This window comes from Dromiciops gliroides, chromosome 4 (genome assembly GCF_019393635.1).
Source record: "Dromiciops gliroides isolate mDroGli1 chromosome 4, mDroGli1.pri, whole genome shotgun sequence".
Classification (NCBI taxonomy): Eukaryota; Metazoa; Chordata; class Mammalia; order Microbiotheria; family Microbiotheriidae; genus Dromiciops; species Dromiciops gliroides.
In genome coordinates, this window is record NC_057864.1 from 296,323,199 (window position 1) to 296,344,675 (window position 21,477).

At 36.0% G+C, this 21,477-nt stretch overlaps 1 protein-coding gene across 1 annotated transcript in view; it reads right to left on the minus strand.

The window, feature by feature from the left end:
* Nucleotides 1-21,477, minus strand: part of COL12A1 (collagen type XII alpha 1 chain) — a 155,637-nt gene that overhangs the window by 117,500 nt on the left and 16,660 nt on the right. Inside the window, exons 4-13 of the mRNA XM_043999289.1 lie at nucleotides 21,253-21,396; nucleotides 19,238-19,297; nucleotides 16,632-16,895; nucleotides 15,859-16,023; nucleotides 14,443-14,616; nucleotides 9,025-9,315; nucleotides 7,920-8,522; nucleotides 5,431-5,703; nucleotides 2,528-2,800; nucleotides 608-880 (exon numbers count right to left, since the gene is read on the minus strand). Of these exons, the coding sequence (XP_043855224.1) occupies nucleotides 608-880; nucleotides 2,528-2,800; nucleotides 5,431-5,703; nucleotides 7,920-8,522; nucleotides 9,025-9,315; nucleotides 14,443-14,616; nucleotides 15,859-16,023; nucleotides 16,632-16,895; nucleotides 19,238-19,297; nucleotides 21,253-21,396 (2,520 nt within the window). The remainder of the gene's footprint in view (nucleotides 1-607; nucleotides 881-2,527; nucleotides 2,801-5,430; nucleotides 5,704-7,919; nucleotides 8,523-9,024; nucleotides 9,316-14,442; nucleotides 14,617-15,858; nucleotides 16,024-16,631; nucleotides 16,896-19,237; nucleotides 19,298-21,252; nucleotides 21,397-21,477) is intronic.

The following is a 21,477-nucleotide window of genomic DNA, read 5'->3' on the forward strand; positions in this document are numbered from 1 at the left end:
GCCCATAAAAGAGTCAACCTCTCTGGATCTCAGTTTCTTCATCTGTAAAAAGAAAGTTGGACTAAATGATAGCTAAGATCTCTTAATACCTCAGTTCTCATCTCATTTTCTTCAACAAGACACTTGACTTCAGTGAATACATTTTTCTTCTAACACTTTTTTCCCCATTACAAAAATGATGCTGAAGGATTTGAATTAGCTTGCTTTTACAATTGTCTTACAGTTGATATCTCAGGCAGTACAGTAGATAGAGCCTTGAGTCAGGAAAGCCTAAATTCAAATTCAGCCTCAGACACTATGACCCTAGTCAAGTCACTTAACCTCTATTTGCCTGTAAAATGTAGAATAATAATAGCACCTACCTCCATGAGTTGTTACAAGGAGCAAATGAGATAATAATTGCAATGTACTTAACACAGTGCCTGAAACTTAGTAAGTGCTATTACTACTATCTCTGACTAAAATGCATGTTTGAATAGACATAGGTGCCTTTCAATATAAATATCTTGATATGGAGGGATATAAATTCCAAGAAATTTAAGTCTTCAGGACTCAGATTCACAAAAATGTTAAATGCATCTCATGAAGGAAAAAAAAAAGGAATTACCTTCCAGTGTTGTTCCTTCTCCAGAAAGGGTATCACCAGCTCCAGAAGCATACAAGGCAGTGACTGACAAGGAGTATTTTGCACCTTGGTCTAAGCCCTTCAGTTGAGTGCTGGTTGTATCACCCCTCACAGTTACCTCTTGGGTTTCACCTCCTGCCACTGGAGTGTATGTTACAAGGTACTGTTTGACTTTTCCTGGTGCTGCACTCCAAGATAACTTCATTGATGATGTTGTAGGGTCAAAAACTCTTAAGTCTCTTGGATTTCCTCGAACTTTATGAAGTTTAAAAAAAAAACATGAAAAGACATTACTAAAGAGAAATGGTTCATGAAATACTCTGTTAACTTACCATTTTTTATGTTAAGTCAAATCTGCATACATAGTTTAAGATAAATTCTCATACTTAGTTGGATTTATGACAAATACAGCAGTGGTGCCAATTAGCCAATAGTGTCACAGCAATGACAAATGTGGTCCTATATAGATGTCAAAATTTAAAAACATCAAGAAAAGTGGTAAGTTCCTTTTCCTGTGTTTATAAATGTCAAAACCTCTCATTTCAACCACAATGAATTTCTGAAAATCGAATTAAAGATATACAAAAAAATGCAAGTTCACTAGTCATCACAACTTAGATTTTTATTTTTCTATGAAATTGTCAATGGAAAAAAATTTACTATTGCCATGAATATTGAAGTATGATGACTACCAGGTGAATCTGAGTTGGCCTATACTCATATTACATATCACATAATGAAAATTTTATTATAACCATAATAATAAGAGTGGCTAATATTTTAGTGTGCCTGTAATGTACCAAGCACTATGCTAAGTTCTTTATAATTATTATCTTAATTGATCCTCACAATAACCTTACAAAGTAGGTGCTACTATTATTATCCCGATTTTACAGATGAGGAAACTGAGGCAAGCAGAGGTTATGTGATTATATAGCTCTTACACACCCACTAACTGATAAATATTATTATAGAGTAGACATTAACCCCTTAGGTATCTCTGCAGCAATTCAACACTTTGGCTCCTCTGAACGGTCACAAAAGCATCCCAGGCAATTTCATTCCGAAAAAATAAAGGAAAAATGAAAAAAATGGGATCAATTACTAAAGTGGGTCCAGTCCATGATAAGTCAGTCATTTATCTATAAAGTACCCACCTTAGGCATCAAGTTACAACTTATTTAACACCCTGTTAGCCCAGATGTCTGATAACTCTTCCAACTGCAATAGGCCAGCACAGTCAACACACTACTAGAATTATAGCCTAACAACCATTTCTCACCCAATGCCCCACACCATATCCAGTCCTTGTCCCTGTTCCTACATACATCCAACATTAGATCTCACAATACTGGAAGCCTTTCTATAAGTAGCCCTTAAAAATAAATCCTCTTTTTAAAATATATAGCCCATTAAATAGGATCTGTTTCAAATGAGTCATACAGCTTACTGGGGTGGGGGGTGGGGGGGGAGAAGCCTGAATAATCCTCCTTCACCATTTTCATATGTTAAGATATAAGAAAATATGATCATAGAAATTCCTAAAGGAACATCTGGACTTGATGTTTGAGGTTGAGCAAATATATTAAAGGTAAAGTAGAAAAATGGGCCAAACAACTTTGTTTAAAAGGATATAATCAGGACAAAAGTGCTATTTCTTTTTCTTTTTTAATGGCTCAAGCCTTTTTTTTATTTTCAGGCAATGGGTGTTAAGTGACTTGCCCAGGGTCACACAGCTAGTAAGTGTCAAGTGTCTGAGGCCGGATTTGAACTCAGGTACTCCTGAATCCAGGGCTGGTGCTTTAACCACTGCGCCATCTAGCTGCCCCGGCTCAAGCTTTTTTAATAGGCTCAAGCTCTGTTTCATTTTGCACAAGTAGCCGCCATCTGAATTGGACATACCTTCTTCAGTAGCTGCATTTCCAGTCAATGGGCTTCCAGGTCCAGAAAAGTACTCAGGGATAACAGACACTTCATATTTTGTATCTGGAGTCAAGTTCTCAAGTGTCTTTCTTCGTTCATTTGCTGGAACTGTGACTTCTTGTCTTGCTCCACCAGGAACTGACCTGTACACAATCCGGTATCGTAAGACTTTCCCTGGGGCTTGAGTCCAGGCAATTTTAAAGCTATCAGTGGTTTCATCTGTCACTTTTAAGTTGCGAGGAATGCCTTTCACTGAAAGAAAGAAAGCATTTTAAAAATCTTTGCTCAGGAAAAAAAAAATGATTTTATTTTCAGGACCAAAAGAGAGAAATTATACCAAATGCTTGTTAGATAAATAAGCCAGAATTGCTTATGAGCCATAAATACTAGCTGCCACATGTTTCTGATTACAACATTCCCCATCTCTTTTCCTCAATTTCATCATCTGTAAAATGACCAGACTGGACTAGATGAGCTCTAAGGTCCCTTCAAAAATTATAGGACCTTTTCATTCCTTAACTTAAATGCTTCTGAGTATCCATCTATTTGAAAAACATTTGACAGTTAATGAAAGGTAAGGGGGACTATCCTCTCTGCTTCGTAGAACTATTAAAATAAGCCACTAATAGCACACAGTCACTGATCATTTAATAAATTTTAAGTAATTATCAGAAGCTATTTAGACATATAATATACCATTTTGCAGTAGTTCCTTAGAGGGATGGGAGTTGAGGGGCTGAAAAATAACTTTCATCATAATTTTCAGGCACTTGGATACTTTATCTGGTTTAGTTCTGGTTGCCAAGAGAAACTTTATTACTCAGGATGAAAGATAATCACATTTTATATATTTGAGTGACAGTTGGAGAGAGGGTAAAGCTTAACTCCCAGACTCCATTATAGGGATATAATTTGAAAGACAATTTTACCGTTTTGCTTTTTGCCTGTTATGGGAAAGGAAAAGACTTGGCTTTACTATAATGCTGACTATATGAAAAGCAATGTAGTATAATGGATAGAGAGGCTACCTCAAAGTCAGGAAAATTTGGGCTCAAGACCCATCTCTAACATATACAAATTATGTGGCTGTGGGCAAGTTACTTAACCTCTCAGTGATTCCAGGCAACTCAGAGTACAATTTATAGTGGAGTCACTAATGTGCATCAGGGAAGAGAATTTCTGAATCTGGGAGTTTCCTACACTTATAAAAATATCATACTCATGGACAATAATAAAAAAGGTATACTATACTATACCATACCATACTATACTATACTAAAATTATTACTTGGGACATGCCTTCCATTCACATGACAAAGTCAAACAGTCAAGGTTCAGGGCTTATCTAAGCATAAGCAGAGATCACAACCTTAGAAGAAAGCAGCACTTCATACAACTGAAGCCCATACTCCATCTCTTATATTACCCAAGTCAAAAGTGGAAACCAAGGATATATGTCTAATCATTGATATAAGAAGCTAAAAGGAACCTTTAAATTAGTCATAAAATCCTAGGCCAGGAACAGACCTAGATTGTCTAGCTGCTTTTCCTATAATCTGGAAAAAATACACCCAAACCATCCCAATGGAAACAAAACAATCTTATTTTTAAAGCCGCCTGGAGAAAAAAATTTCACAGGCTCCCACAGATACTTCTAGCATCTAAAAACACTATCAGCAAATTTTCTCTGTAAAGACTCTAAATTCTCCATACTCTTGTCTTAGTCTGTTTCCTCTTCTACTATCCCTTAGTGGAAATGAAGAACAGCTTTTACATTCACTGTGACCCTGTACATATTTGCTAATTCTTTGGATGTCTTAGAATCATAGATAGAACTTCCAAATTGGAAGGTACCTCAAAGGCCATCTGGTGTAACCTGTACTGTTCCTAGAGCTAACCCTTTACTTCCTCTTCTTCAGGCTAAATGCAGGTTTGATCCAACAAGATACCTCAATAGGGGACACCATAGCTTTATTTTCCTACAGAGGAAAATTCAATATTTGGAGTATCCTTTAAATATAGCCACTTAGCCTTACTTAAGGATTACCTCCTTAAATATAGCCATTCTTCAAGATTCCTTCCCTAACTCCTGCAATTTCTATTTTCCCTTCTGTGAAGATAGTTATAAAATCAAGTGCATCTGTGCCTAGCTATTCTTTTCACTCCTAAAGGGTGAGGACAGATAGCTCCAAGCCCACAAAGTGGGAGGTGGGCTATCCAGGAGCCTACATCCCTAATGAGTATCTTCCTTCTCCTAGCTTTGCATCATCCTCTTAATGGATAGATTAAAATGTATTCAAGCTCCTGATTTTTTATGTAAATATTCAAATGAAATCTATAGTAAGAGAGCTTAGGACTAATACTTTGCAAGAGATCTGTCCCTGGAGTAATGCAGGTTAGAGCAACTTCATAGAGGTATAAAATGTGACCATTACTGAAATATGGTGCAGACAAATCTTTATTATGCAGCATTTCATGAGTTAATTCATTAATTACTTATCATGATAATAAACCAAGATATACAAGTAAATCTGATTTTATATATTTTTTTACTTTTCCCCTCTCCTCTTTGAAACTGTGAAACATATACAACCTTAGAAGAAAGCAGCACTTCATACAATTGAAGCCCATACTCCATCTCTTATATTACCCAAGTCAAAAGTGGAAACCAAGGATATATGTCTAATCATTGATATAAGAAATTAAGAGGAACCTTTAATATTTTAAGATACTGAAGTTTAGACATTGCTAAGGCTCACAGAAAGGAACTGCATGTACAAAATTCTAGAAGAGGCAGCAGATGATTTGTTGACAATATACCTGGCAAGCTAAAACAACATTAAAAGCTGTGTTTTTAAAAAACTAGCAAAACTGCAATATACCTTCCAAAGTTGTTTCCTCTCCAGTTAAGGGCTCACTGAAACCATCCTCATACTCTGCTGTCACATTGACCAAGTACAAGGTTTCTGGCTTTAAGTGATCTAGAACCACACTGGTACTGGAAGCAGGCTCTACAACAGTTAGTTCTTCACCAGTAGCAGCTTCCTTGTATGTGATGTGATATGTAAAAACATGCTCTCCAGCTGGAGACCAGTTGGCTTTGAAACTGTTTGAAGTCAGATCAGAAATTTTCAGATCCCTTGGAGGCACATAAGCTATATGAAAAAGAAAGAAAGGAAGAAACTATTTTCAATGAACAGAACCTAACAAAATACAGATGTATTGCATTGCCTGAAATTCTCCATTCCTTAATATTGTTTATAAGTGAAAAATGGTTACCATCCTATCTCATGACAACATTCAATAGCTCCCAAATGATCCTTAAATCAAGAAGCAGTGCAGTGTGATGAATAGGGCATTGGATAAAAGTCAAGAAGACCTGAATTTGAATCCCACCTCAAACACTGTGGAACCCTGGACAAGTCATTTAATTCTTCTGGGTCTCACTTTCCTCATCCATAAAATGAGGGCCTTATATATAACTTCTAAGATCCCTTTTAGCACTAAATTTATGATCCTATTATTGCAGAAAAACCCACAGAGTCTAGTTCCTCTTAGCTAAGAACATACTTATTTTAGAGGCATTTATAAACACCTATAAGCATTTATCAAGTGCTTATTATGTACCAGGGACTGTGGTAAATACTGGGGTAAAAAGACTGAGGATACAAGAAGATTACAATCTAATGAAGGAAACAACATGCCAAAAAAAATGCATACAAGACATAGAGAATAAATTGAAGGTTAACCTGAGAGAAATTAAGTGGGACAAGAAAAAAAGTGAGTAGGCAGCCAGGTGGTACAGTAGATAGAGCACCGGCCCTGGAGCCAAGAGGACCTGGCCTCAAACACTAACTGTGTGATCCCGGCCAAGTCACTTCATCCTGACTGCCTCCAGAATAAGAAAAAAGTGAGATTTTAGCTGATACTTGAAGGCAGCCAGGGAAGTAGAGGAGGAACAAAGAAAATATGACATTCTGGTTGAAATTACAGCTTGGATAATTAGAATGTAAGATTATGTTCTTCTAATATGCAATTAAAATTGAGTTTGGCTATAATTTTGAGCCACTTAACATAAAATGTAAATCTAAGTAAGCTTAGAAAGAAAATATTTTCTACTTTATTCTCATATATTTGATAATGTTGGATAAAGTTTACGGGGGGCGGGGATTCATTTCAATTCAATAAACATTTCTTTTTATCAAAGTACTAATCATGGCATTATTTCTGAGACAAAAAAAATCCAACAATGTGAGAGATTTTTTTAAAAAATGAGAAATAGTTCCTACCCTGAAAGAGTAGAGAGATAGAAACATAGAAACATAGATACATAGATAGATAATGTGTTAAATCCATAGAAGTTTCCAAAAGAAAATTATCACAATAAACAGTCATGGTCACAAAAGACATGGTGGAGGAGAAAGGGCTTGAGCAGACTCAAAGTAAAATTTGGACAGGTAGAGAAGAAAAGGAAAACAAATTCCAAATGGAAGAAACAGTGTGAACAAGGTTCAGAAGTAAAAATACAAAGGGAACAGACAGTAAGAAGACCAGAAAGAAGAGTCTGTGAGAGAGTAGCATAAAGCTGAAAAGGTAGATTTTGACCAGGTTCTTGAATGTAATACTGAAGAATCTAAATTTTATTCAGAAGGCAAAAGGAAGGGTTACAAGAGCCTTTGGCTAATGGCAACAAAATACTAAGCTGAGCCAGGCATTGACATAATAAAATCATTGTTCTAGGAAGATTAATATGGACCCAAATCTCACTAGGGATGGCCATGGCCTTAATTAATTAATCAATAAGTGAACAATCTTAGCATTATAGTTTTAGAGCCAAGGAGGAACCTTTAGAGGCCTTAAAATTCAGCCTCATTTTACATGTGAGGAACTGAGGCTGAGAAAGGTTAAGTGATTCTCCCAGGGTCAGATAGATAGTAATTGTCTTTGGCAGAACATGAATTCAGGTCTTCCTTACTCTAAGACAAGCATTCTATGCACTGTATCACCTAGCTACCTTATTAAGTGACTTGACAAAGTCTTGTAGGTAGTGAGTGATAGGACTAGGGCTTGAACTTAGGTCCTCTGACTCCAAAGTTCAAGATTTGTCTACTACATTTTCTCTGGGAACACCAAAGCATCATTTTTAGAAGGACAAATTTTCTATACAAGTACATAAAAATTCCATATTCCTAAAGGAGTCATAAATTAGAATTAAATGACAGAATTATTCAATACTCTTTTCAAAAAGGCAAGGAACTCCTTTTACCCTTTGTATTAAAGAAATCCCAATGCTAAGTAGCATTTATTGTGTGGAAACACCAAAAGAACTATACCCAAACAACACTTTTTCTATACCACAAGAATGGCTTACATTTCTTCTTTATAACTTTCAATTCTTGTTCAATTCTAAGGCAGATAGACTGAGTAAGTTCAAATGATATCCTCTGGAAGGCATCAAAATCTTCCACTGTGAACACATGAGTTTCAGGAGGGGGCGAAGCAATAGCTTCCAATTCAGAACGAACTGCATCTTTGACACCAACTGCAAAGATTTCAACATCTGAATTCCTGAGTTTTATAGCAGGGTCTCTAAAGGCATCTGACGATTTCCCATCAGTAATAAGAATCATGACCTTTGGTACATTGCTCCGTGATCCTTTACTAGCCACAAATATTTTCTCTCTCACATAGGTCATGGCTTTGCCCGTATTTGTGGATCCACCTCGGTAGGGGAATGTGTTAATGGCATCAATGATGTCTTCAACTCTGGTAAATTTTTTCAAAGTAAATTCAGTATGGGGGTCCCGGCTATATTGGACAAGGCTGATCTGTACCCTGTTGGGTGAAATCTCAAAGCTTTTCACAAGGACCTCCAAAAAGGCTCTAACTTTAACAAAGTTGGCAATTCCAATGCTGTAAGAGCCATCAACTAAAAACACAATATCAGCTTTTATATCCACACCACGAGAGCATTCTGCAAAGAGAAAACAAATTCTAATTAAAGTTCAATAATCATGAATCTGTACTACTGGTAACCAATATGGCATAAAAATCATTTATGTAATTCTTCTTTTACTGTGGATGACCACAACTAATATAAATGGATAGAACAACAGCAACAGCAAAAACTCTGAATATTGTGTAATTATACTGATTAAGCTTAGTTTTAAAGAATTAACAAGCAAATGCACATAATTTCTTTCCTGGAAGGAAATAACTATTGATGTGGAACATTGCATATAGTGTCAAATTTGATCAATGTGTTGATTAGCTTTTATAAAGTGTTTTTTTCCTCCCTCTTTTTAAAAAAAATCTTTTTATAAGGTTTGGCCTTCTGGAGAGTAGAGGAGGGATGCTTTTAGAAATGAAGAGGATATTAAGTTGTGACATCCTTAAAACATGGGGGGTTTTTAATTGTGGGCAATTAAAGCAAACTACTTGATAGGTTTTCAAACAGTTCAAATCAAATTACTTACCCACTTGAACTTTCATTGGCTGGGTCTTTTCCATTATTGAAATGGGTTCACTGGATGTCAGTCCTTTCATTGCATAGACACTAATCTGGTATTCTGTATCTGCAGAAAGGTCTCTTACATTTAAAGAGGTAGTCTGCGGACCCACACTCAAAGCTTGTTGCTTACTTCCTGGTATCATTGGAGTGAGAAGCACTTTATAGCCTGTTATAGGACTAGGAGATGGGTCCCAGCTGAGCTTAACATATTTTGATGATACATCAGTGGCAATCAAATTTGAAGGAGATTCTACAACTGAAAATTAGAGACAAAACAAGGTTAAATACAATGAGAGGCAATTATTCAAACAAATTTTGCTATATTCTAGAACAGAATTTTTTTGTTAAGTCTTCAACAAACATTAATTAAGCTCCTACCAAGATCAAGGCCTTTTGGTAAACATTATGAATACAAAAAAAGGGGGGGGGCTTTTTTTTTTTTTGCTTTTGGCCAATGGCTATTAAAACATTTCCTTTGCTCAAGGAACATGCCTTCTAATAAGACAGATAAGGCATTTATACAAATAACTATAAACCACATTAGAATATCAGTTAAGGGGGCAGCTAGGTGGTGCAGTAGATAAAGCACCAGCCCTAAATTCAGGAGGACCTGTGTTCAAATCCGACCTCAGCCACCTGACACTTACTAGCTGTGTGACCCTGGGCAAGTCACTTAACCCACATTGCCCCCCCCCCAAAAAAAGAATATCAGTTAAAACTGAGGTCCAAAGTGCTTTGTCCTTATCAAATTAATCATTAATACATCAAGAAAAGTTAATGCCTAAAAATCTTCCTAACTAATTTAAAAGACTAATGCTTTTGAGAAGAAATGGATAATAGGAAAGGAGGTTTCCTTTAGGAAATAATATCCTAATATCCTAATCCTCCCAAAGCCAAATCATCAATTTCAGGTTGCTTCCTACAATATACTTTTTAATGTTCTATTAGAGCTACTTCTCAGTCCTTCAAGAAATAATGCTTCCAGAGAAAGTGTGTTCATGCTTTCTAAAGTATTTAAGAAAACTTATGCAGTAAACTGAGTGAACTCCATGATATTTCATTTGCGTCAAATGACACCAATAATTTTATAACATAAAATCAGAAGCCAGGACTCATTATAATATGAAAGTAAAAACACAGGACAAAGTTGTTCATATTCATATCCAAGATTTTTAACAAGAAAATTTGAGATCTCTCTCTCTCTCTCTCTCTCACACACACACACACACACACACACACACACACACAAAATCCATGACAGATTTTTAAATAAAACCAAAGTAGCAAGAACACTTCACTTTTTCTAAACAAAATAAGACTAGTAATCACCAGTTCTATTAAAAGGTTTTGGAAAGAAAATCATTTCTGTTTAAACTCATTCAATTCTGTGTACACTAACTAAAGCATAAGATGAATCTATAAATCAATAAATATTTATTAAATACAAAGAAAGTATGCTCCAGGCACTGTGCAAAGTACTGAGTATAGAAAGAAAAGCAAAAATAGCCCTTGTCCTTAAAGAATTTACATTCTAGGGGCAGCTAGGTGGTGCAGTGGATGGAGCACAGGCCCTGGATTCAGGAGGACCTGAGTTCAAATAAGGCCTCAGACACTTAACAATTACTAGCTGTGTGACCCTGGTCAAGTCACTTAACCCCAATTGCCTCACAAAAAAAGAAAAAGAAAAGAATTTACATTCTAATGAGGGAGACAACTTGTATATAAATATATTCATACAAAATGCTTCCTGAGTCAACCACAGGCAATTGAGGTAGGTAGCTCTTTTTTAATTTATTAAATTAAAATGTGATAAATCATTATATTTATAAATAAATCAGTAGATTTGGTAATTATAATTAATGTAATAATTCAATGCTAAATACAAGGAACTACCAAGAAAAGAAACAAATAGTGTAATCCCTAATCTAATAGAAATTGATACTGGTCCAGCTTCTCTGATAGACTAGGAGAGAATTAAATTCAACCTATTCTATCTTAAACTGTGTGAACAATATACATTAACTGTTATGGGCTGGGGTACCTCATTTGAATGGGCCAGGGTACCTCAGAAGTTTTCTGGGGTAAATCAAAAAACCTTCTTGAGAAACAAAACCAAAGGACAGATACACCTAAAGGGATAAGTGGCACCAGATTGGGACTGAGTTAGCTCCAGGACCACTATCCTTCATTCTAGTCTCCCCCACCCCTTGAGAAAATAAGATTAGGTGTGGCTGCTGCCTTTGTGGCATGAGGGGGAGAGAGATGACTTGAGAGATCCAGAGCCGCCCCTCACCCAACTTCCCCCAGCCACAACAAATGGGGGATAGTCCTCCCCCAATAAGGGAACTTTCCACAGTCTGATGATCACCCCCATCAGACCACCATCAGTCCTCTATAAAAGTATCTGCCTGTTTCCTGCTCAGGGAGAAAGATATCTCAGAGAGCCATGCCTCTGTGCCATGCCTTCTCCCCATGAGAAAACGTCCAAGGACTTCTCTCTTGGTTTCCTTTCCCTAGCACCTAAATAAATCAATATTTTATTCTAATTAGATTTGTATGCAAGAGGGTATAATTCTTTAAAGAGGAATTCCTAAGAACCTCACCCCAAAACCTCATCAATTTCTCCTATAACGTTAACTATTTAAATTTTTAATGAAGATAAAATATCTCTTCATGAAAAGAATTTCTCTTGTAATAGTATACTAGATATACACCTAATATATATATGTATATATATATACATATACATATGTATATATATATATACATATACATATGTATATATATGTGTGTGTGTATATATGCATATGTATGACACACCCAAAAAAAGGCACTCAAAAAATCTATCTATTCTCAGGTGCAATGAAATTTTCTTCCAAATATAAATGATTTTAACTGCCCTAGCATCAAACTGAAAACATTTGAGATTAAATGTTCACAAAGTCAACACAGGTTAAATAAGATTTAAAATCTACACATCTATAAAAAAAGTATGAATAATTTCTAATCCCAGAAATTCAAACTCTACACAATATAGTTTGCACTATACTCAATGGAAAATAATAACAATGTATGTTGCGATATTTCAAGATAAATACACTGTACTCTGCTTTTCAATATAACCAGATCCTCAGGAGAGATAACTGTGCTTCATCCTGGCCCTTTAGGACAAACTACAGGCAATCTAAAAATATTACACACCTCTAAAATGAAGCTAGTATAGCAAGTTATATGAAAAAGAAGTGAAAAACATGAGAAGAGTAAAAAGGGGACACGGCATTTTGTGTCTTACAATTATATCAGTATTTAAGCAGCAAAAGTGATGGTGTGTCAAGATGGAGTCAAGAAAAGATAGAAGAGCCTAAAAGCAAAAACTTGGAACCAAGGGGGTAAAAAGAGAGTGAAGAGATGAAACTGCATTCAAAAGGATTAACTTGTAAATCTCCAGGCAAACCAAATATAAACAGTCAAAGTAGGCCAATAAAGATAAAGGGGAACTTTAAAGAAGAAGAATTAAGGGATTAAGAGGTGGAGGGAGAAGATTGGAAGAGGAAGAAAAGTGGGGGGAAGGAGAGCGGGGGCAGAGAACATATAGTAGGGGAAGAAAGAGAAAAGGAGGGTGAGGAGAAAAGGAAGAGAGGGAAAGGTTAAGAAAGGAAGAAGGAGGGTAGGGATTGGAAGAACAAAGAAGAGAAAGAATAAGGGGAGAGAGGAAAAGAAAGAGGGATGGACAATGGGAATGAATAAGGACAAAATAATCACTAAGGTTCTTTCTAACTAGAAAATTGAATGATTTTATCATTCTAAATAAGAAAAGGGGGTGGAAATCAGGAGTTATTAGACAATGAAATAAGAAAAAAGAATTCTGGGCAAATGAAGTTGTAAGACCAGATTGTAAGTGACAGAACTAAAAGCCCATGAAGATTTACCAAAAGAGAGGCAAAGACTGGCAATTCTAGACAGTAAAGGAGTTTTTTAGATTAAATCTACTTAGAATGCACTTTTATAATCCCATTTGAATGCTGAAAATGAGAAAATAACTTTTGGCGAAAATTGTAAAGAGTGCACAAAAGGTTGACTCTCAGATGTTTTAACATCCTTTGAAGTGCCTTGTGCACTTGTTTTGTTTTGGTTTTTTGGTGGGGCAATAAGGGTTAAGTGACTTGCCCAGGGTCACACAGCTAGTAAGTGTTAAGTGTCTGAGGCCCAATTTGAACTCAGGTCCTCCTGAATCCAGGGCCAGTTTTTTTGTCCACTGTGCCACCTAGCTGCCCCCTGAAGTGCTTTGCGCACTTGAAATACATTGGAAAACATGAACAGAAAGGAATTTTTAAAATGAGAAAATTTCCCAGATATGTGAATAAGTGAAATTGACTTATCTATTAGAGTCTCTAAAATACTAGAATATTTGGGAAAGTACTTAGAAAGTATTAACTGGAAAGTCCTTTTCCTTGGAGGTCAGTAAAAAATAAAGAATGCTTATACGTATATATGTGCCTCATCTTACAATATTAGACTGGGTGAAGCATGATGGTGACCTAGAAGCAGCTCTAGGTTTAAATTTGCAACTTGATTACCTTGAGAAAGTCAGTTCACCTCTTTGAACTTCAATTTCTTATAACACCAACAATAACAATAATTACTTCTAAAACCAACCTCAGAGGATTATTTTGAGGATCAAAAGAGATAATATACATGAAATGCTATATAAATGATAGCTATTAAGAAGAGAATAAGATACTCTCTATAAAACCAATATACTATCCACAGCAATCTGTGAATACAAATTCCAAGAAGAAGGCTCTATAAGGAAATAGTAATTCAAAATTTGCCCAAAGGGGTTGATTTAAGGATATCATATTAACTAAATTATAATGCTGACTGGTTTTTTTACATCTACATCTTTATTGTAATGGCTTTGGTTAGAATGGGAGAATTTTAATGTGATATAGAAATATTATAGTGTCTACCATTGGAAAAATGTAAATTTGGTGGCACCTGATGTTGGAAGGCATGTTTTAGCCAGTATATCTACTGCTTCTCTGAATGACAGGATGGAGTATCAGTCACAGCTCTGACTTGAGGGAGGAGGGGAGGTGTCAGAAAGGTCTGAATATGGGTTCTGCCTTTAACATAAACTGGTTTTGTGACCTTGGGAAAGTCATTTAACCTCTTGGTGACCCAGGCAATTCTCTACTACATATTATAAATATAACGCTGATCTCCATTGGTGGAAGAAGCTTCTACTAGTATGTTCAGATTCCCACTTCACCCAACCTCCAATAAAAACAAGCTGTCAGCCCTGTCCATATTTTTTAAAAATTAAAAAACAGGGCAAATAAGAAATTAAGATGTTTTCACACAGTTGCCATCATCAACTCACCTTCTTCTCCACTGACCAATTCACCCAGCTGTTCATCAACACCTGAGCACACCTGAGAAATTATTTCATTCTGAATATCTATAATTGCATCAAAGTTAGCCACATTGAAAACATGCTTGAGTGAAGGTGGAGATGCAATTTGCCTGAGTTCTTTTGCATCTGCAGCTTTGATACCTTAAAAAAGAAAGAAAAAAAGGGAAATGGAAATGAAGATAGGAACCAAGGAAAATACAAAATGGGCCTATCTTGTATGAGTTGTAGTACAAGGATTTCCCTAGTAAACACACATGTTACCATATTGCTCAGATTCTAAGTAGAAAAGATTGTTTTATAATCAATTTACAAGAATTCACATGGCCAATGCATTTTATAGCTTCTTTGGAACATGGGCCATGACTTATTCATTCCCAGAATCTTCCAAAGTTTGTAACCCACTCCTGAGCATCTAATACTTGCTGAATAAAAGAATTGTTGGTAGACCCCCCAAAAATTATTTATAGTTTTCCATAATATATCCAGCCAATGACCAAAAAAAGAATATTGATAAAACAAGCTGAACTTTCATCTCAACCATTCAATCATTTTTCTATGTTATTTATAAAGCTAAGACCACCTCCCTCCATGGCATTAGGGTATAAATTAAGATGTACCTTAATTGTATTTTTCAAGTATTATGTAATATATGAGGTACAAGATAAAATGCATAATGATTACTTTTACAAATACTGTTGGCCATTAAAAAGCGAAAGTATAATTGAAGATGGACACTAAATCTTAATTGCTACTGTAATGGGTAAAACTAAATGTGTGTGGTCACCTTACCTGTCCCCAGCATGGGGAAAACTAACTAGGATTTACTTATAAATTAAAAGCTTCAGCAACAGTTTAGGCAGTAAGCCTTTATTAAAGTATATTAGAGGTTAGCAAGGAAAGAACACGTGTCTCTGAAAGAATAGGAAAACCTATCCACCCTAGAGGAGAGATCAGAATTCAACCCTGGCCTGGTTCTTCTGCCATCACCATGAGGTTCCAGCGACCAACTGAAAAAGAGAGCACAGCACTTCCTGCATCCCCCAGAAGAAGCAGTCCTTACACACTGCTTCAATCTGATTGGTTGAGGGTGGTCTCATGTTTTGTGAGGTAACTTCCAGACGCTGAATCGACCATAGAAAGGTCAACCCATGCTCTCTCAGCAATGGGGTCCCTGGTAATAATATTCTCACACTATGTGTACCAAGGAAAATCTAGGTAGAGAGTGGGGAAGCTCAATTTCTGTGTTAAGACCAATTGGTTCAATATAAGAAAATGCCTTCTACTCTTTGAGTAGTGATCCTTTTTGTAAAAAGCCTTAACTTTCATACATATTACATAGACTAAGATACTAATAAATTGATATTAAGGAACCAAACAACTTACCCAAGGAGAAAACTTCAACACCAATATTCCGAAGTTCTCTTGCTGGAATTTCCACTTCATCCTGAGATTTGCCATCCGTGATAATAATTGCCACTTTAGGGAAACCAGCCCTTGCTCCAGCGGATTCCGTAAAAGTATTTTTAATTAAATAATCGATAGCATCACCTAAAGTGGGGAGAAAGATGTGACTTGGTGCATGTTAAGAATATTCTCAGGACAATGAAATCGTTGTGAATTTAATTCCTTTGTTGTAAAAGCAAATGGACAATATTTTATCAGCTCTTTTAGAATCAAAGACTGAGTTAGAAGGTGCAAAAGTATCTGTACAACTCATGCTCAAATCCCTTTTGTTACATCTCCCATGGATATTTATCTAGCTTTTGCCACAAGAACTCCAGAGTCAAGACACCTATCACCCAAGGTATTCCATTCCATTTTGGAATAGCTCTAGTTGTTAAGAAAAATATCTTTTATATTAAGCCAAAGCCTGCTTCCCTATGACTTCCATTCATTTACACCTAGCTCTTTTCTCTGGAAGCAAGAAGAAGAAAGCCTGGTCTCACATGACAGTCCATTTTCCCCTTAAGTCATCTAAGGGCTAAAAATTCCCACTTCTATCAAGCAATCTTCATAGCACATGGTTTTGAGTCCCTTCACCACTCTAGTTCCCTTCTCCCAGATATATTCTGTTTCCCCTCATGCCCCTCAAAAAGAATCTAGACTTTTTTTTTTAAAAATTAAATTAAAAAATTTAAATAAATTCTTATTCATACCTGTCATTGTATTGCCACCTTTGTATGGTATTTTTTTAATAGCAGCGAGAAGATCTTTCCTTTGGTAATACTGATTTAAGTTAAATTCAGTCCTGGTATCAGAGCTGTATTGAACAACACCAACTCTGGTCTTTCCTTCCCCGATGTCAAAAGCAGACACAAGGGCAGCAATAAAGTCCAAGATGTATTTGAAATTGTTTCTCCCCACACTCCATGAGCCATCCACTAGGAAAACTAAATCTGTCCAGGCACTGAGAGAGCATTCTGGAATACATATAAGATGTTACTTTTTAAAATGTCTTTGTTAGTCCAACTATTAGTAGAACATAGACCCTAACACAACAAAATGAATGCAAACCAAATTTTGGTCATTTAAACAAACTCAGTTTAATATTTTCATGCATTTTAATAGTTCTCTCATTTTTACAATAAAATTAGTGACAAAATTCAAAGCTTGAGAGCACAAACTGAGTCATAGTTATCTTTGCACCTCCTTCAGTGTGTATTAAGCACAAGGCTTGAAAAAATAAGCACTTAATGTGTTTAAGTTTTAATAAATTATACCTAAATATCAAGGATTTTATTATTTCAATTTTCAATTCACTTACCCTAGAAAACTTATATCCACTTTTAATAAATCTCTAATAGATCTTCAAAGTATCAAGGAGAAATAAATAATATTAAAAGTATGAATAGTCAAAATTCTCTCCTTAAGTTATTGTGAAAATGCAATGGAACCATTCTAAAAATCATCTCTGGACCAAAAGGACTCAAGGCTGGTCTAATGAAAATTGTACAACAGACCTATCAAAAATAATGAACTGGATATCAATGAAATATATTGTCATCTTATCCAATTTTGTTTGGTTTTCATGGGAATTGGTGTTTGTGAGAAAGCACTGAATATATTTCTTTTGTTCTTTTTTTTTTTTTTTTTTTTTTTTTTTTTGCGAGGCAATGGGGGTTAAGTGACTTGCCCAGGGTCACAGAGCCGGTAAGTGTCAAGTGTCTGAGGCCGGATTTGAACTCAGGTACTCCTGAATCCAGGGCTGGTGCTTTATCCACTGCGCCACCTAGCCGCCCCCTGAATATATTTCTTCAGATGCTTTTGCGCCCTTAGTTCACTCAGATGGGGAGAAGGAAATGGAGTTTATGGCTAAGAAGAGGAGGAAATGGTTCCTAGAATGTTTCAAAAATCAAATTGATGTCTGGGGGGGGGGGCTTGGGGGGTTATGTGTTTGCAAAAGATTTGATAGATTGACTTAAACCTATGAGAAATACAGTGATTTATGTAATCCTTTGATTTTGAATAAATATTGACTTGGGGACAATATTACTATAGTAACTGCATTCCCTATAAACTTCACTTCAGATTAATGGGCCTCAGAAAGAATGATAAACAGGGATCTGTAAGGAGAAAATCTCCAGATAAAGAGACCTTTGTTTTTATGGGCTTTTTATTAACATCCTGATTCATAAATTCAACTTTTACAGAGTGACAAAATTAGAAATCCAAGAACCCCCTCCCCTATCTTGGCTTACTCAATAAGTGAGACAAAGTGGGATAAGACACAAGGAGACTAATGATGCCAAAAACTGAACTGAAATAAAATTGCATTCATTTGATTCCAAAGGCACCAACTTAGTAGAAACATCTTACAAAGAGCTAGGCATAAGCCAAATCTGAAGTTAAGAAGGGCTTTAAAACAGTAATTCTGGAAATGTCAAAAGAAGAGCTTGGTTACATGCATAAATTTGGAAGGAAAGAAATTTTCCTTTCATCTACAAAGCAACAACTGCTCCAGGTTCTAATGGGAAGCATCCCCATGCTGTATTCTCTTCCATAGTCCTTGTACTTTCATGTCTTCATACATTTCTTGGCAAAGATACTAAAGTGATTTCGTTCTCCAGTCGATGGTGATGATGATGATGACAACGACGACGATGATGATCATGATCATGATCATCATTATTATTATTATTATTATTGGTGAGGCAATTGGGGTTAAGTGACTTGCCCAAGGTCACGCAGCTAGTGACAAGTGTCTGAGGCCAGATTTGAACTCAGCTCCTCCTGACTCCATGGCTGGTGCTCTATCCACTGTGCCACCTAGCTGCCCCCACATGTAACTTATTTTTAAGCCTTCCTAAGTTAAAAAAAAAATTCTCCAAACATTTACATGAGATTTTTTAAGCTGCCTTCTCTTTGAGACAAGAATCAAATCCTTCCAGGAGTTTTAGGTTTTCACCTAATATCAACATCCAAAAGATACTACTAATGGACACAGCTCAAAATCTAGCTATTTATATTTAAAGAATTAATGCTGATGTAAGATAACTCAATATCAAAAAAGGCATGTATGGGGGAGGGAGGGAGGAACCTTTTATTGCTAAAATTAGGGGTAAGAAAGAAGGAAGGGAAGAAGAAAGACAGAACTCAAACACTGTAATTGATTAAAATTGATTAAATTTTTCATGCTAATTGAATGTTTTAGATTATGTAAAGATGAGTAATAATAAATTAGTGAGAGGAACCAGGAAAGCTCCATGCAAGTTTGATTCATTATTGCTACAAAGTCAAGCAAAAGAACTAGACAATGACTCACTTTGTATCTCACTCTGTCCAGGTTTCTTCTCCCCTGGCTTTGTTGGCCCACCTGTCTGAACTGAAGCAGATCACACCAAGAAAAGCACAATTACCAAAAGAGTAACAGACTCAAGTTCATAAAGACCTCATGAAGCTATTGGGGATGAGGCATCAGTGTCTCTCCAACCTAAGGTCTGTGTCCAGACTGGTAAGAACTAAGTAGGCAAATGTTTTTAATAACAATGGTGTCACTGTCAGGCATTATGAATATAACATGAATTATTCATACATACACACATATGTTTATGTATCAGTGTCCCAAAAGTTTTAGTGGGTTTAAATTATGAAAGTTTAAGCTATTAAAGCACTAAGACTGTTGTGCAGCTTTACGCTTTAATAGCTTAAACTATACTAAGACTTTTGGGACATCTTGTATAATACTCATTTGATCATAATAAAGTTTAAGTATCATCTATTCTATATATATGTAACCCATATATTCGAGGAGACGGTATGATTTTTGTCAGTGTAAGGAACTTCTGATATGGACACTGCCTCCTACTAATATAGATAACTCTGCAAATTCAAGCTTTAAAGAGTTGCCTGGGACACTGAGAGGTTAATTAAGTTGCCTGAAATCCCAGGGTTGGACTTGGCATTGGACTTGAATCTAGGTCTGACTCCATGGCCAGCCCTTTATACATTATACTGCTGTCATTCAGTCATTGTTGTACACAACTCTTTGTGACTCCATGGGACATACTGTCCATGGGATTTTCTTGGCAAAGATACTAAAGTGGTTTGCCATTTCCTTCTCCAGTGGATTAAGGCAAGCAGAGGGTTAAGTCCAGGGTCACACAGCTCATATGTGTCTGAGGCTGGATTTAAACTGAAGTCTTCCTGACTCCAAGCCCAGTGCTCTATTCCCTGAGTCACCTAACTGCCTCCATATAAATTACACTAAAGGTATGTAATTCAGGGTCCCTTGCCACCCCAAAAGTCCTGAGTGTGGAACAAGATTAAACTGTAATTGGCAAATGCTTAACAAAATAAATCAAAATAAAATACATTAGTAATGTCACTTCATAGCTTCCTAAATCAATACGTGACTATAGGATCCTTGGGACCACTATATTATACAATCTGACCAAGTAGTCCCTTAAGAGAATGGAGACACCAAGACATAATTCAAAATTAACTTGGTTTGTTATTCTCCAGATGGGATTTATAGAATGTTATCCAAGACCTTTAAAACCGCACCAAGCCCCTCCACCTCAATTAAACATTTAAAGCTTACAGTAGGCACCTGCAGCTCAGTTTGTTAAGGATTAATTCCACCTAGTGTTCTGGTGTTCTGCATGGGAAATTGCACAGACAAAGGAGAGCAAGCTATGGTTGTGCAAGGAAACCAGCCCCTATGGGTTGCCTCCTTTTACAGTCCCCATACATAGCATTACTGTCCAAATACATTCTGTATAGAGACTAGAGAATCCTAATAAAAGAAGCCGTTCTAAAATTTTCACTTGGAGATCTAGGATTTCTAATTACACTGCTGAGTAAAAAATGTAATCTCTACTACTTTATTCATTCTATCATGTAATCATCATTCTCTATTTGGTATTGTATACCCTACCCCCAAAGCCCTATGTCCAAATGGGTACCATTTTGGGAAACTTGCCCAATCATAATTTTGCCCAAGTGATCTGTGCAATAAACCTAAGTTTTATCCTGTATACTCACTAGAAGATCCATATTTGATTGCAATGGATTTATTCTCCTTAGTTACTATTATTTTAACATGAAATTGCTTATTCATAAACCTAAATCTCTGTGGACTAGTGAAAAGTGGCTACTATACAAGGTTGTTAAGCTGAAAGAAAAAAGTATCCATTAATAGAGCAGAAAATAGGTAATGCTGATTTTCACTAATTCTTTCATCATTGCAAATATAAAAGGAAAAGAAAAAAGCCTATAGTTCTAGTCAAGGAAAAAAAGAAAAACATAGAAAAAAGGAGTATTATTACAAGTACTTACTTGTCAATTGGCCTATAACTGGTACACTTTCTTCAACTTCATCATATGAAGTTATTGTCACAACATATTCTATCTCAGGTATAAGGTCTGACAATAATGTTTCGGTAGTACCAGCAGAAAGGGTAAATTCTTTAGTAGGCCCATCTAAAAAAGAGGAAAAAAACAGGTTGGAAAGTAAAAACCCTAAATTCTGACATATATTTTCTAAATTTAAATTATATCCAA